This window comes from Anticarsia gemmatalis, chromosome 4 (assembly GCF_050436995.1).
Source record: "Anticarsia gemmatalis isolate Benzon Research Colony breed Stoneville strain chromosome 4, ilAntGemm2 primary, whole genome shotgun sequence".
Classification (NCBI taxonomy): Eukaryota; Metazoa; Arthropoda; class Insecta; order Lepidoptera; family Erebidae; genus Anticarsia; species Anticarsia gemmatalis.
The window spans coordinates 9,592,632-9,607,851 of record NC_134748.1 but is presented as its reverse complement, the minus strand read 5'-3'; the positions used below and the strand labels follow the sequence as shown (position 1 = coordinate 9,607,851).

At 33.5% G+C, this 15,220-nt stretch overlaps 1 protein-coding gene across 1 annotated transcript; it reads right to left on the bottom strand.

The window, feature by feature from the left end:
* Positions 1–3,541: 3,541 nt before the first annotated feature.
* On the bottom strand, positions 3,542–10,439 carry LOC142972484 (glyoxalase domain-containing protein 4). Its single transcript, XM_076113658.1, has 5 exons — positions 10,173–10,439; positions 9,525–9,574; positions 9,034–9,299; positions 6,628–6,783; positions 3,542–4,735 (listed from the first exon to the last, which is right to left on the bottom strand). The coding sequence occupies exons 1-5, from the start codon at positions 10,260–10,262 to the stop codon at positions 4,443–4,445; spliced, it is 855 nt and encodes a 284-aa protein (XP_075969773.1). The 5' UTR covers positions 10,263–10,439; the 3' UTR covers positions 3,542–4,442.
* Positions 10,440–15,220: the final 4,781 nt, after the last annotated feature.

Sequence of the window (15,220 nt, the reverse complement as noted above, 5' to 3'; positions counted from 1 at the left end):
ACATATTTAGTACCTATATATTAAGAGCTGAGTGGTTACATTTTTTAAACATAATTCCAGAGTCAATAAGGTTTTGAACAAAATTTTTCACAAAATACTTATACGATATAAATTTCTATATAAGTACTAAGTACTATTTTAGAACTTATGCATATTGCAAAACAGTGGTACCGAAATAAGTCTAATTAACGATCACGCGGTTTACAATAAGTTGCTGAAATAGCGCACGCTATATCGTAACGTGGTCGTTATTTTCCTTTACCCAGTTTAAACTTTTAAGACAGCCAGGCCAGATTAAGAATGATTTTCTTATGAAAACATTATTAAAAAAGTGTAATTTACGAAGCAGAGTTCCCGAAAAGCTTCTGGTTATCAAAATCTGAATACTGAATAATACTGAATATATTCTTTGTACCAGTTAGGAAAATATGGCTTATAATAAAATAAAAATTCATAAGTTTATAATCTTAAAAATATTTTTTATACTCACACAAATATTCTAGTTTTAATATGTTCAGCATGAATGAACGCTTGATATTATGTTATGATATGTAGGTATATACGCGTATACCCATATCGAGATTTTTATTTTTAAATGTATAATTCGTATTTATTTAACAGAAGAAAATGAAAGGCTTAGGCCCTTAATTAATAGTTACCAATCTAAAATGTAATGATCGGTTATGTTTTTATTATCCGCCAAAATTCGAGTAAATAATTTTCTTTTTTTTATTTGCCAGCCAGTATGACCAAAAAGTTTACATAAACATTGTATTCTCAAATTAATGTATGAATGTTTTTCATTCTGCAAATCGTAAGTCTAATCTGCTAAGGAAAAGCACCTATTAGCAGTCGACTCTATTTTAAGACTAACAAAAGAAGACAAGTAGTTTATAATAAATATATTAGATAACTATGTTTTTAGGTAGGACATAAAATAAATATCTTAACGGTCACGTTCTATAACAAAACGGGCATGGTCAGCAAGCCTTACACCCTATGCAAATCATGACTCTACATTATTCAAATATAAATTCGATGACACAATATAGGTATACTAACTATTAAGTAGAAACTTACTAGATGCATATTTAATTACATAGTCATCGGCGTGTTAAACATAATTTATCAATCGTTGAACCCAAAATATTGGCACATACCTAGTTACGTACTTAAAATAGTTTGCGAAGAAACTGAAAGAGTCTACAACGAGCAGTCTGTACTAATGTTAACTTTTTTTCTAGTAGGTAAATCTAAAAGTGTAGGTTGGTACTTACAGCTTTAATTACTTTTTTGGCAACAATGCCGATAAACTGTACAGTTTGATGGGAAAGCCTTCCTAAAAGGTGTGTAGTAGGATATTTCACTAGCATAATGATAGGTGTATTTATGTTAACTAGTACAGTCAGCTCCAAAAGTAGCTGATCATACTCAATCTTTTGAAACCCTATATACTGAAGTGTCAAATTATGGGGGCACCAGGGGGACCACATACCCCGTAAGCGCAGTCCCAGCGCGGCGGGGACCTAGACGGGGATTCGACCCTTTACAGCGAACGAAAGTCAATAATTCCGTGTATTTTCAAAATTAAGTGACTGCATCAAACAGATCACCGTCGAGTGCATAAGCCTGCGGGTCACTGATATTCTAAATTACGAATTTTATATTTCTTAGTCAGCCGCGAACCATGCACCCTGTTGTGTTGTTAAACTACAGCCCCCCCATTGATATTTAAAGCCGTTTTGAATAATAACAAGAAAATTAATGATACAATCAGACGCAAATCCATGAATGATAAAAATATCAATCAATCCTTTCAATTTATTTCGTAGACAAACATAAATATTGGTAATTATGTATAAAACTGTACATTCCTCTGCATTTGTCGTCTGTACATAATAACATTAATGCAAATATTCCGGTAGTATTTTGAAGGAAAACATTTCGCAGAACATAATTTTGTTCCTTCAGTCACGCAAAAGTAAAACAACGCGGGTAAATGGTCACGCTATGTTTTTCATAAAGTTATACTGAATATACTGATATTATTACTTACAGAACTGAAGAACAGGCCACTGACACCAGAGGGACGATTTTCTAACAATAACGATTATCGACAATTTTGTATGAAGAACTGATCAGCGCCCCAAGCGTGATGTGTAAGAACTATATTTTTCATTCAAGTAATTTTAACATCAAATGCCCTGTGCTCAATAGATTATATTATGGCTCAAAAAACAAGTTACATTGTGTGAAAGTTCACGAATATTAGGGGTTTCCTAAATCACGTATTTGTTTGTAGACTAGACTCATCATACTGTTGGGTCGTTGGTGGTGTAAGTAGTTATGTTCAGGACATTCAAGACTCTCCCTTAATTCAGGATAAATATCATAATCATAACGAATCGAGCCCCTACGCGCGAGAAACTTGGATTCGATTCGTTGAAACAAACTTTTTTTATAATGTTGTCAGTGTGTAATCGAATAACCAAGCAAATCGTTATTTTAAGTATTTGAAGATTGGTATGTTATTATACATATAAACACACACTCTTGTTATTATACTTATAAACATATACTAACCTACTAAGTATGCACTCGGTCATTCTAGCCATCTTACCCATCGATTTACGAACTAGAAATAGAACTTCCTAAACAACAAAACGAATAGAAGTCTAGATATCTATTATTCGAAACACGAACCAAAGATACTAGTCCTTATAATCAGGCAAATCAGCAGAGTTAAAGACTTCTAGCACGGATGTAGGCGAGGCCTAACCGTTGCACGGCGGCACGCGATACCGCAGTTTCGCCATAAGAGCTATTTGGTCGATACGGTCAGTCGTTTGGCACTAACTGCTTGCTGCGATTCACTCGCGATTTATATCTAGGCGTTTATCATTAAGTAGTAGCGACACGCAACTATTCTTATTAGAAAGTTGCCCTTTACGCATTTGTTGAGCTAATCAACGAGCAAAAATATGGCAGGTCCGAATGTTCGCTCTAAATTCCAGTTTAGTTATGCCCAGTACTTTGATTCTCTACCACTATCGACTACCGACAGCCGGCTAGCTATCAAATTTTGACATTTAGCATGTACTTCCAAAAAAGGTTCTACGACGCCCGTCAGAGGCGCTGATCAGATTTTCATACCAAATTTCTCAATGACTGGTCGGTTGTCGGGAGTCGATAGTAGTAGAGAATCGAGCTACAGGTGTATTCTATTCTATCTCGACCGGCTGGTACTCAGACGCTAACTGCCCAAAAGATGGAGGAGTTAAGTACGTTGTCTTCCTAGTTCTCTCTTTCGGCAATCAAAAATCTCTTTACTAAATTCTATTATTTAACTTGATTACGCAGCAATCGCGTTTATAACAAGTGTTTCATCGAGCAATAGGTAATCAGTTATGGTGGTCGACATACATAGCACAGTCAAAATAAAGGAAACAAGTCTCGAATTTTCTCAGGTGGACATATAAATGGGGCTTATTATGTGTATAATTTGTAAGTTACTATAAGTCTAAAATAAACTACAAGTACCTCGTGAGATAAATCATTATATTCTTATTTAATAACATACTTATACTGCAACAATAGGTAATAAACATACGTGATATAAAACATAATTTAACGAAAATTTTGTAACGAACAATATGACTTAATACAATATTAATACACGAACTGGAATGCTAGAGCTACGCACACGATATTTAAATATGTATCACAATTGAAGCACGGGATATTGTGCCTTATCTGCATTCGAAAACAGATTAAAATCCAATGACATATCAGACATACATTGTGTTAAACAGGTTTCTTTAAACATACATTGTTATAATACATATATTAGGTACTATTAATTCGTCAACATGTAGTATTTGCATACATAGTATACATAAAAAATCGAATGATTGTGATGCTAAGCGCGAAATACACTGCTTATTTGCTAAAGAAAATAAACAAAATATCAGTACCCTTGCCCATTAGCCTAAAATTTTAGTTCAATATTGTCGTCCGAAAATATTCGTAGTTCACAAAAGATACAGTTAAGAGTGAGAATATCGGACGACAATTATATTTATTGTACTTTATTACAGACGACGGATATTCGGCGGCATACGTTCAGTCCTTAAGAGTGCAGTAATAGAGAGTATGAGCAAGTGAGAGGTGCTGTTACACAATTTCTAGAGCATAAGGTTTAGCCGTATTTGATAAACAAATGGCAAACACATACTTATACCTGTAGGTAAAGATCATGTATTCAATTTATTGTATTTACCACTCGGCTTTTTCAATCCATATCGACAATAATTCTAAATTTCGTAAGAGAAAAGCAGTGGTAGTAGCTAAAAAATCTTTTGTACATGTATAAATCATGGACTTATATCCGCCTTGAAACTTCAATCCGTGTTCTGCATTAGCTTGTCAAATAATAAAATATTTTACGCTCTCGACTTGTCTGACTTTATGAACTTATCGAGGTCTGCGTCACTATTGGGATCGACTTGCGACAGTTGACGGAAACTCTCATCATCAACGAAGCAGATCTCATGGCCGTCGGGGTCGGCTAGAATGATGACACGGACGGTCGCCTTGCCGGGCGTGTCGAGGGAAATGAGTGGGGTGAGGATCGTTCCTTGCGCCGCCTGGATCTTCTGGTCTATGATTGGCTGCTCGTCAAATGGACACGAGAATGCGATGCGACCGTATGCTTTCGCACGGTTTACTGGTTCACCTGAAAAAATAAATTCATGATAAGTTTTTGCAGTCCTGTACTCCACGATGATTGGATGTAAATTAGACGAAGGAGGTTTGTAAGATACCAAGTGGCGTTGTCTAGTCTCCGTCTAACCCTATAGGATAAGGCGTGTTTTTAAATTTGTATTCGCAGGATTTTTAGATGTTGTTAGGATGTACTATCCATAAGTAAAGTAATCAATGCGATCATTACTCTATCACCTCTGGTTCAATGATACATTTTATGCTACATTCTATATAATTATGGCAACAATGGATAATAACTCACAGATAGTATTTATTCTTGTTTATTCATAATGTCACCTTGCTATCACAGAAACATTGTAATTTATCACGTTGTTTCAACTCAAGTACCTACGTGATTTAAACAATAAACAACTATGAAGAGTCTAGCTACTTTTTTATCAATTGTTTTACGCGTAAACACTTTCGAGATTTTTCAAGTGCAAACGTACTTACTTCTTCTTCTTAGCGTGTCGATGGCAAACAAATTATAGTATTAAAACTTAAAATGGTGTATGACACTCTCTGTCTTGCTATATATACCCTACCAGCCCAGTATTCAGCTACGTGTACGGCGTTTTCTGTACAGCTCATAAGGTCCTGGTAAGAGCAAAAGTCAGGGCACTCCGTACTTACTAAAATTCCGCTATATGAAGAAAGTAACTCTAAATTAACTAACTATTGCCCACGACTTCGTCCATGAGGATTACATTTTAAATCCTATGTATTATTTTGGTACATAAGCTACGACATTGGCAAGTTTCATCTAAATCGGTTCAGTAGTTATTGTGTGATTAAATAACAAATATCTATTAAACATCTAAACTGTATAGTTTACTGCCCGTGATTTCGTCCGCAAGAAGGAGTTCCCTAGATAAAAAATATCCCATGTCTTAATCCAGGCTATAAATTACCTGTGTCCCAAGTTTCATTATATTCTGTCCAGTCATTTTTCCATGAAAGAGTAGCAAACATACAAGCCTACATACAAACTTTGGCATTTATAATTTTAATAATTATTTATAGGATTGAGTTTTGTTTGAAGTCTTCTCTTTCTTTAAAAAGACAACTCCCGCACTAAGAATTGCTCTTGTGTCGCGGGGACTTTTACAAACATACAAACAACGGACACAAAGCACAACCAGACCCGAAACAATTATTTGTGGATCGCACAAATAATTGTTCCGTGTGGGAATCGAACCCACGACCTCCCGACGCAGTGATATTGGCGTGGTGACCTAAACCACTGCGCCACGGAGGCAGTCAAAACGGGTAAAAGATTATCACGTGTTTTATCACGCTGTTCTTATTCATATATGAGTAATATTTATAATATTGACATCTCTGTCTAACAACGTCATGTTTCCTTACGTCTGATACGATCTGCCTACGTGTCTCAGATAGTGTCACTCTAACATTATAGATATTGAGCAATACTTAAATACATTATCCTTATATCTATGCAAAGGCCGGTATATTTCCAAGCAATTGTGAGACTAAAACAGATAATTCTTATTTATGCAAGCCATTTACTTTCACGGAATAGTAAAATCATGATTTTGATGACAAAAGGAACTATAATTATTTTTGTCAATATTACCATGAATGTCATGAAAATGTACCGACGGTTACAAATTACGACGATTTGTTGTTTATGTAGGAGCTTCTGTCTGTAACTTCTTCGACAATAGAATTTGCGAGGTAAAAAGTATCCTATTTACTAATGAAAGAGTAACTAATATATACATACATCCTCAAACTTTAGAATTTATAATATTAAGTAATAGGACAAAGTAAAGGCATTATATAAACTAATATTGCTAGTTCATAGCTTAAATGAAGAATGAGTTTTTAGTTGTTACTTACCAATGTCAACTAATTCAAGTTTGGCCTGGTCATCGCCAAATCCGAGGAGTGCTGACTTGCTGGACTTCTCGAAGATCTTCAAACTGAGCAGACCATTCCAGTATGCTACTGATTTCTCCAAATTTGAACTGGCCAAAGATACTTTTACTACTGGGTCTGTAAAAGAAAAAAAAAACGGTGATAAGAGTTCGTAATATTTTGTTATAGTATGTGAATGATACCAGTTCGATATGAAAATGTAGTAGACAGTATTGATAGAAATACAAAATAAATACGTAAGCATAACAATAATTAAATATTCTTTTTTATTTAGTCGAGGGAAGTTCACACAATAAGTAGTGTTTTTTTTTATATGAAAATGTAGTAAAAAATATTGATAATCATGCAAAACACATGTAATAATAAATGGAATAAATAAATATACCTTTTTATTTAGTAAAGTGCTTCATTCAGAGTAGAAAACATTAAATTATTTACGGCCGTTGTTTACACGACATTAGTAACGGATAAATTACCACAGTTTGCATATAGTCACATGAGATAAGAGCTCATAAAGAATAACAATTCATGCTGCACTCGAGCATACATTTTACAGCAGCAATACAAAGACTACTTAATGGGGACACTCGAAATAGCTCTCATTAAAATAATGAGGCATTAGACGTAAACGTGCGCTTAGACCCGGGGCCCATTATTAGCATCGGCAAGGATATTTCGGCATTGCAAGTACACACTGTCGGAAAATAAGCCTTGGCATGCTGTAAGACTCTTATGGATATTGAGGAGTCTTTATACCTGCTAATGCATAGTTTGGATGCATTTTATTCCAGACACGGATATTGGAAGCCCGGCCTTAAATGATACAAAATATGTTTGGCTTTAATCACACATTCAGTCATCTGTTTTGTGTTTTTCCCAATGTGTTTGATGACGAATGAGCAAAAGATTATTTTCCACACGAATTTAAATATCTACAGATGAAATCTAAATAAGATTGTTATCGAATTCATATCGCGTAAATTAGTTGTGTTCCTAATCCCTTTGTAGTCGTCTCGTGAACCGCCAAAATAATAAAATTAAGCTTCTAACTAGTACATAGACAGGATAATTATTTATAAACATTTATCAGATTTTTATCATCTAAGTGATTGTAGACAATGGTGTCTGATCCTTCTTTATTACAAAGTCATGTAGAAAATCATGTCGTTTATACGTGCCAATGACTGATGTTATCATAGAATGCAATCTATCTCTAATCAATTGTCACACACGGAACTATTTGATATGACGACGTAATATATACTAAAATAGTCCTGTTCAGATGGGAAGTGAGATCATATCTAAAGTCATAAGAATCATTCGGCGGTCACATGCACAAAGGTACGTTGACAGTGACAGTAGTGTGTTATCAACAAAACTATGATATCAACGCAAGATACCCACATCTCAGACAGATGCTGTAAGAGATTACCTTATCATTTCACAATAATTGTTATTGATGTTGATTGTTATAAGTAGTTGAAACCATATGTCTGATATTGTATCTATGAGAAATACCCATAAAAATAGCCTAAGTGCCCCCGTTCTGGCCTGGGTGGCTGGCGCTGGCTGCGCGGGCAGAGCGCGCAGCGCGTATAATTCAGCAGGTCAAATACGCATCGTGCTCTAAAATGGACGAAGAAATTGCCGCTGGCCGCTACGACAAGTTCGCTCCTACTAAATGTATTTAAAAATATAGGCGTATCTTGTTGGCCGCGGCGGTATAATGGCCGTATGGTGGTTAGCGATGTTTTTTATATTCGCGTTGGCCGCGCGACAAACAAAACACGTAACCGCATAATGCACGCATTCCCATATATCTTTCAGCATTCAGTAAACCGCGCGGTCTGGCCGCCTAAATGCGCGGTACCACTAAGGGCTTAGAGCTTGTAAATAAATAAACTCTACGGTCCGTTTTGCATTTAATTATCCACACTCAAATGTTCATTTTAATATATAATTTTACTCCAATATATTTTCTTTGTGCTTCAATAATATATTACAATAGGAATAGCTTTAATCAATTTGATTGAACATAGGAGAGTAATAGAATCAATAAACAATATTTTTTTCCTGAATATTTCTACAATGCTTTACTTGAACTAAACTTTAATCAAGTCACAAAAAGAATATAAATTTGTAATATATAATCCTATCATAACAAACCTCTACCCTTCTTGTAAGGCTCTGTCTAGACCTACAATAACATTTCAGACAAAAATTAAACTACACCTTGTATAACATCAATCAAAAATATTGCACAATATATACTGTAAACAATAAAAAATATTGTGCAATACATGATAATGCAATATAATTGATCATGTAGTTACATGCCTCTAAAATAATAATGTAATAAAACCTCACCTTTATCTACAGGCTGTGGTTTGTCAACAATATAGAACTTGTATCCACCAGGTGCTTCAACGTATTTCAGTCCGTTCTCCTCCTTCACTGGCCAGTTGTTAGCCGCTGCCCTCTTTAGACTCTCACTGGACTGAACTGTCAGGCCAATGAAGTCATTGCCCTGTTCATAATGTGTGATGCCGTAGTTGTATGTGAGTTCTACTACGAAATGTGAATCTTCCGGTCCGTAACCAACCATGGTCTTGCTCCATCTGTTTGCGTAAGGTCTGAAAATAAGGATAAAATTTGCTATTAAACAATGTTTTGATTGACACATTAAATTATTATAATATTAAACTGCGTAAGTTATAAGGACATCTTTTGCTCTACTCTTTTACATGTATTGGATAAGTTTCAAATATGAAGTTACAACCCAGATTTTCCATAATGTTGCATTGTCAGTATAATTACAAACTATAATACTTAATAGAAATAACATAATATACACTTACCCATTGCAAGCAGCTTCACAACCCTCACTGAATTCTTCATGACGAAGAACCTATGTACAAATAATGTGTTAAGTAAGTTGCAAATAATTATATTTTTATTTGTCATAATTAGTACAAATAGAGCAAACATATTGATAAATTATAATTAAAAGCTATTAAAACCAGAATTGTATGATAATGGAAAAGTATCAAGAAAGATTTTTATTTTTTAATAAAAAAAAACATACCTAATAGACAATAGGATGAAAAGTAATACATTATGAATAAGTTGAAATGAACAAAGTTACTTTAAATAACTAACTTAAACCAAACACATGTGGTAACTAGCGTAGACATTCCATAATTCGTTTTGGTAGTTATTGTCACGGGTATTTTATAGGAATAGTGGCTAATTAAGAAAAAGAAAATACCTTTAATTTTAATTCAACTGGCTTTTGAAATGAGTTTTATATATGACTAGAAACAAGTGTTGAACTTGTTTTATTGAGTGACCAAACTTGAAAGTATTACTCGCCGGCCCGGCTTTGACACCAAAACTACGACCTTGGACTCGGCATCTAGAACCTACATAATTACTCCCAGATGTATGTAAAATTAAAACCGATACCTATCATTATATTTTATACTATTATATTTCTAAACATTTACCTTCATTCCAAGGATCTCCCGGTAGAATTTCGCTGTTAAAGTCCTATCGGCTACTTTGAACACAAAATGTAATGCACGACCCTTAACCATCTTGATGTATTTAAATTACTGAGATTACTAGATAACTGTAACAAATAGTTAATACTGACACTGTTAGTTCACGACTGAGCTATATTATACTGCCGTGGCTGAGATATAACAAAATTAATATATTGAAAGAGCTATAGATCTAACAAGACAGACCTGTCAAAGTGTCAATCTGACAAACGCTGACGATTAAAGGGATACCAGCTCTAAAGTAAAGTGTAATTTATTTTGGAAAAAAAATTGTTTTGTGCTAGGAAATCTGGAATCTGAAATCAACTTTAGCGTTGAAGCAGAAAAATACCAATATGAATATTATACAGGGTGTGGCGTAAATAATGGATAATCCTTTACCAGCGGATGGGCGACCACCCAACTGATCTAAATATCAAAATTTACCTCTGGCACAAGTATCATAGTTTTTGAGATTTTGGCCATTTTGTGTGTTTTTTAAAAAAGCGATTTACGCTCGATCTTTTTGATGCTGTGATCACAATTTAAGGCTTTTTTTAAATCCGTTTTTTGAAAATAAATCCTGAATAGATGTGCTATTGAATCTGCAATCTTGTTTTGTTATTACTACTTGTTTTTTATTTAAATTATGCATTGAAAGTTAAATTTTATAATCTTTCACAACTTTTGTGCAACTTTGAGCACTTGTGGTGAAAAAAAAATGTATGGTGGCTTTACTGCCCACGCCATAAATAATTTCTAAATTTTATTAGAATTCTAAATGGGTATAACATGCAGCATTAATACCGATTATTGTCAAAATATTACAAAGAACTTAAATTATTAACACTTTTGGCGGTCGACTAATTTTATTTTATCAGCGCGTTTAAGCTAAGTTTGCTTTCAAATATTCATGTTTATAGGGTTATTACACTATTAAAGATTATTTAGATGATAAAAAAGCTTGGATCTGTGCTGCTTCTACCAAGTCTATTTCAAAATAATGTATTACAATTGGATGAAAAATGATTTTTTTGTCAACAGAGTAGTTCTCTTTAGATTTCTAATTATCTTTATTATTTGAATAGTATTTATGTTTTGTATTTCTTTTTTTTTTCAACACTGCACACAAGTGCTTAAATTTGCACAAAGTGTTGAAAAATTATAAAATTTAACTTTGAATGCATAGTTTAAATAAAAGACAAGTAGTAATAACAAAACAAGATATTAGGTTCAATAGTACATCAATTTAGGATTTATTAGCAAAAAATTTTGGCCATTATGTGTGTTTAAGAAAGCGATTTACGCTCGTACTTTTTGGTGCTGTGATCACAAATTAAGACTTTTTTTAAATCCGTGTTTTGCAATTAAATCCTGAATAGATGTGCTATTGAATCTAGAACGCGCTTAGCGTGAAAAAATTAAATTAGTCGACCGGCAAAAGTGTTAAAAATTTAAGTTCTTTGTAATATTTTGACAATAATCGGTATTAATGCTGCATGTTATACCAATTTAGAATTCTAATAAAATTTAGAAATTATTTATGGCGTGGGCAGTAAAGCCACCATACATTTATTTTTCACCACAAGTGCTCAAAGTTGCACAAATGTTGTGAAAGATTATAAAATTCAACTTTGAATGCATAATTTAAATAAAAAACAAGTAGTAATAACAAAACAAGATTGTAGATTCAATAGCACATTTATTCAGGATTTATTTGCAAAAAACGGATTTAAAAAATGCCTTAAATTGTGATCACAGTATTAAAAAGAACGAGCTTAAATCGCTTTCTTAAAAAACACACAAAATGGCCAAAATCTCAAAAACTATGATACTTGTGCCAGAGGTAAATTTTGATATTTAGATCAGTTGGGTGGTCGCCCATCCGCTGGTAAAGGATTATCCATTATTTACGCCACACCCTGTATATATAGATGTGCTATTGAATCTACAATCTTGTTTTGTTATTACTACTTGTTTTTCTTTTAAATTATGCATTCAAAGTTAAATTTTATAATCTTTCAAAACTTTTGTGCAACTTTGAGACCTTGTGGTGAAAAAAAAATGTATGGTGGCTTTACTGCCCACGCCATAAATAATTTCTAAATTTCATTAGAATTCTAAATTGGTATAACATGCAGAGTTAATACCGATTATTGTCAAAATATAACAAAGAACTTAAATTATTAACACTTTTGCCGGTCGACTAATTTTATTTTTGCACGCTAAGCGCGTTCTAGATTCAATAGCACATCTATTCAGGATTTAATTGCAAAAAACGGATTTAAAAAAAGCCTTAATTTGTGATCACAGCATCAAAAAGTACGAGCGTAAATCGCTTTCTCAAACACACATAATGGCCGAAATTTTTTGCAAATAAATCCTGAATTGATCTGCTATTGAACCTAATATCTTGTTTTGTTATTACTACTTGTCTTTTATTTAAATTATGCATTCAAAGTAAAATTTTATAATTTTTCAACACTTTTGTGCAACTTTGAGCACTTGTGGTAAAAAAAATGTATGGTGGCTTTACTGGCCACGCCATAAATAATTTCTGAATTTTATTAGAATTAAATTAATTTAAAATTTATCTCTGGCACAAGTATCATAGTTTTTGAGATTTTGCCCATTTAGTGTTTTTTAAGAAAGCGATTTACGCTCGGACTTTTTAATTCTGTGATCACAAAATTAAGGCTTTTTTTAAAACCGTTTTTTGCAATTAAATCCTGAATAGATGTGCTATTGAATCTAGAACGCGCTTAGCGTGCAAAAATAAAATTAGTCGACCGGCAAAAGTGTTAATAATTTAAGTTCTTTGTAATATTTTGACAATAATCGGTATTAACTCTGCATGTTATACCAATTTAGAATTCTAATGAAATTTAGAAATTGTTTATGGCGTGGGCAGTAAAGCCACCATACATTTTTTTTTCACCACAAGGTCTCAAAGTTGCACAAAAGTTTTGAAAGATTATAAAATTTAACTTTGAATGCATAATTTAAAAGAAAAACAAGTAGTAATAACAAAACAAGATTGTAGATTCAATAGCACATCTATTCAGAATTTATTTGCAAAAAACGGATTAAAAAAAAGCCTTAAATTGTGATCACAGCATCAAAAAGAACGAGCGGAAATCGCTTTCTTAAAAAACACACTAAATGGCCAAAATCTCAAAAACTATGATACTTGTGCCAGAGGTAACTTTTAATTTTTAGATCAGTCGGGTGGTCGCCCATCCGCTGGTAAAGGATTATCCATTATTTACGCCACACCCTGTATATGTATTTTTTTTTTGTATAAAATGCATTACTTAATCTGACATCTGATGGCCGCGACATGCTACGGAACCATTCTATTTTTAACTAGTTCAACTAGTTTTAAATAAAACCATAGCTGATAGTAATCTACGGAATTAATACATACGGACAAGGACCGCAGATAAAAATAAATCACTAACTACTTGTAATAATTTGTGATTTTTATCGTTTGTGGGAACCCTAGACGTGCAATGCGGAAGTACCTATATAAATTATTATATTTATATATTCACATGACGTTGTGGATGACAAATATTTTTAGATTACATTTAAACATTTTATTTGTTTTTAGCGTAAAATCTGTGGCAGCTAGATTTGCCAGAGTAGGTAATTAAATCGTTTCCTCTGTAAGTACTCGAAATACGCCTTGCTCTTAAACCATTGGTTGACGTCTAGCCGTCAACAAGCAGCCAAAGTGAGGTTTGCAGATGTTGATTAAAATGTAGTAGGTACGTATTGCTAATATTATTTATTAACCTAGCTTGCAGTTTTTTTACTATTCTGTACCAAAAGTTGTATGAGCCATGTAAATAAAGAAATTAATCATTAATTAAGATAGCTTTTGATTTTATTAAAAGTTCAATTTTATGTCCTTCTTCTTACCCGCAGCACGAAGAATGCACGTGGAAGAAGTGGGTATTAAGAAATTTGACGCGTCACTTATCAAATCATTGACTATCTATTGGCAATATAAAGTCAATGACTGCAATGATAATTTCAATCCGATGATAAATTACTCTTGAAGTATGGCGACAATGATTTTATTATAGCTAAGTCTAGTACCTAATGTTTAATTTATTACCTACTTTACTTTTTGTTATGGCTCTATGTAGGTAGTTAAAATTAATGCAGATAGAATGGAAGCTTTTATTTTACCAACTTTCTATTATACCTACCTTATAAGAGATAGGTGATATGCTACTTTTTCAAGGGAATAATAAGTATTTAAAGCTATAATACTGTTGCGTTGCGTGTTCAATTTGAAAGACCTACCGGTAAAATATACCTACCTACAGGTACAGAGATTCAATGTTGATGCACGACATAACATACTTCTAACTTTACATCCCTATTAAAGCACGCTTGATCGGGGCAGGGAAGAGGTAGGTATGCTGGTAAAGAAACATTTTCTACACCGTGCAATACTTCATAATCATTTTGTCGTATGACCTAAGTCTGTACGTAGATACTGGCCACTCTCAGACAAAGTTGTAATCGTTCTTCAATTGCTCACTTGAGCGTGCAGACGACTTAAGGTTCTCTAGTACGTAGGTACTCCATAAGGCGTAACACATTGGAAAACCTATTACGTGACACCTCACAAATCACAATCTATAACAAATAGGTATCATACTTACATGTGAATGGAAGAAATTTAGGTAAACAGGTACATGTAAATGTCTAGTCACCTGAACTAAAGGGTTTTTTTCACAGGTCATGCTGCGTTAGCAGATGAGCAATTTTATCTGAAGCGTGATGAAGACCGTGTGCACATCGTAGTCTGCTTCAATCATCCGCCGTATCATTGACATAGTCGGTGCTTGTGGTACATATTGTAGCAATAAAATAAGTATCTACTTGCAGGACAATCGAATAATAATATATTTCTTATAAACACTAAGAAGTAATAATTGTATATTTTAAATTTGTTTCGTGATAGAGCCGATCAGGAATAAGGATGATTTGTTTAG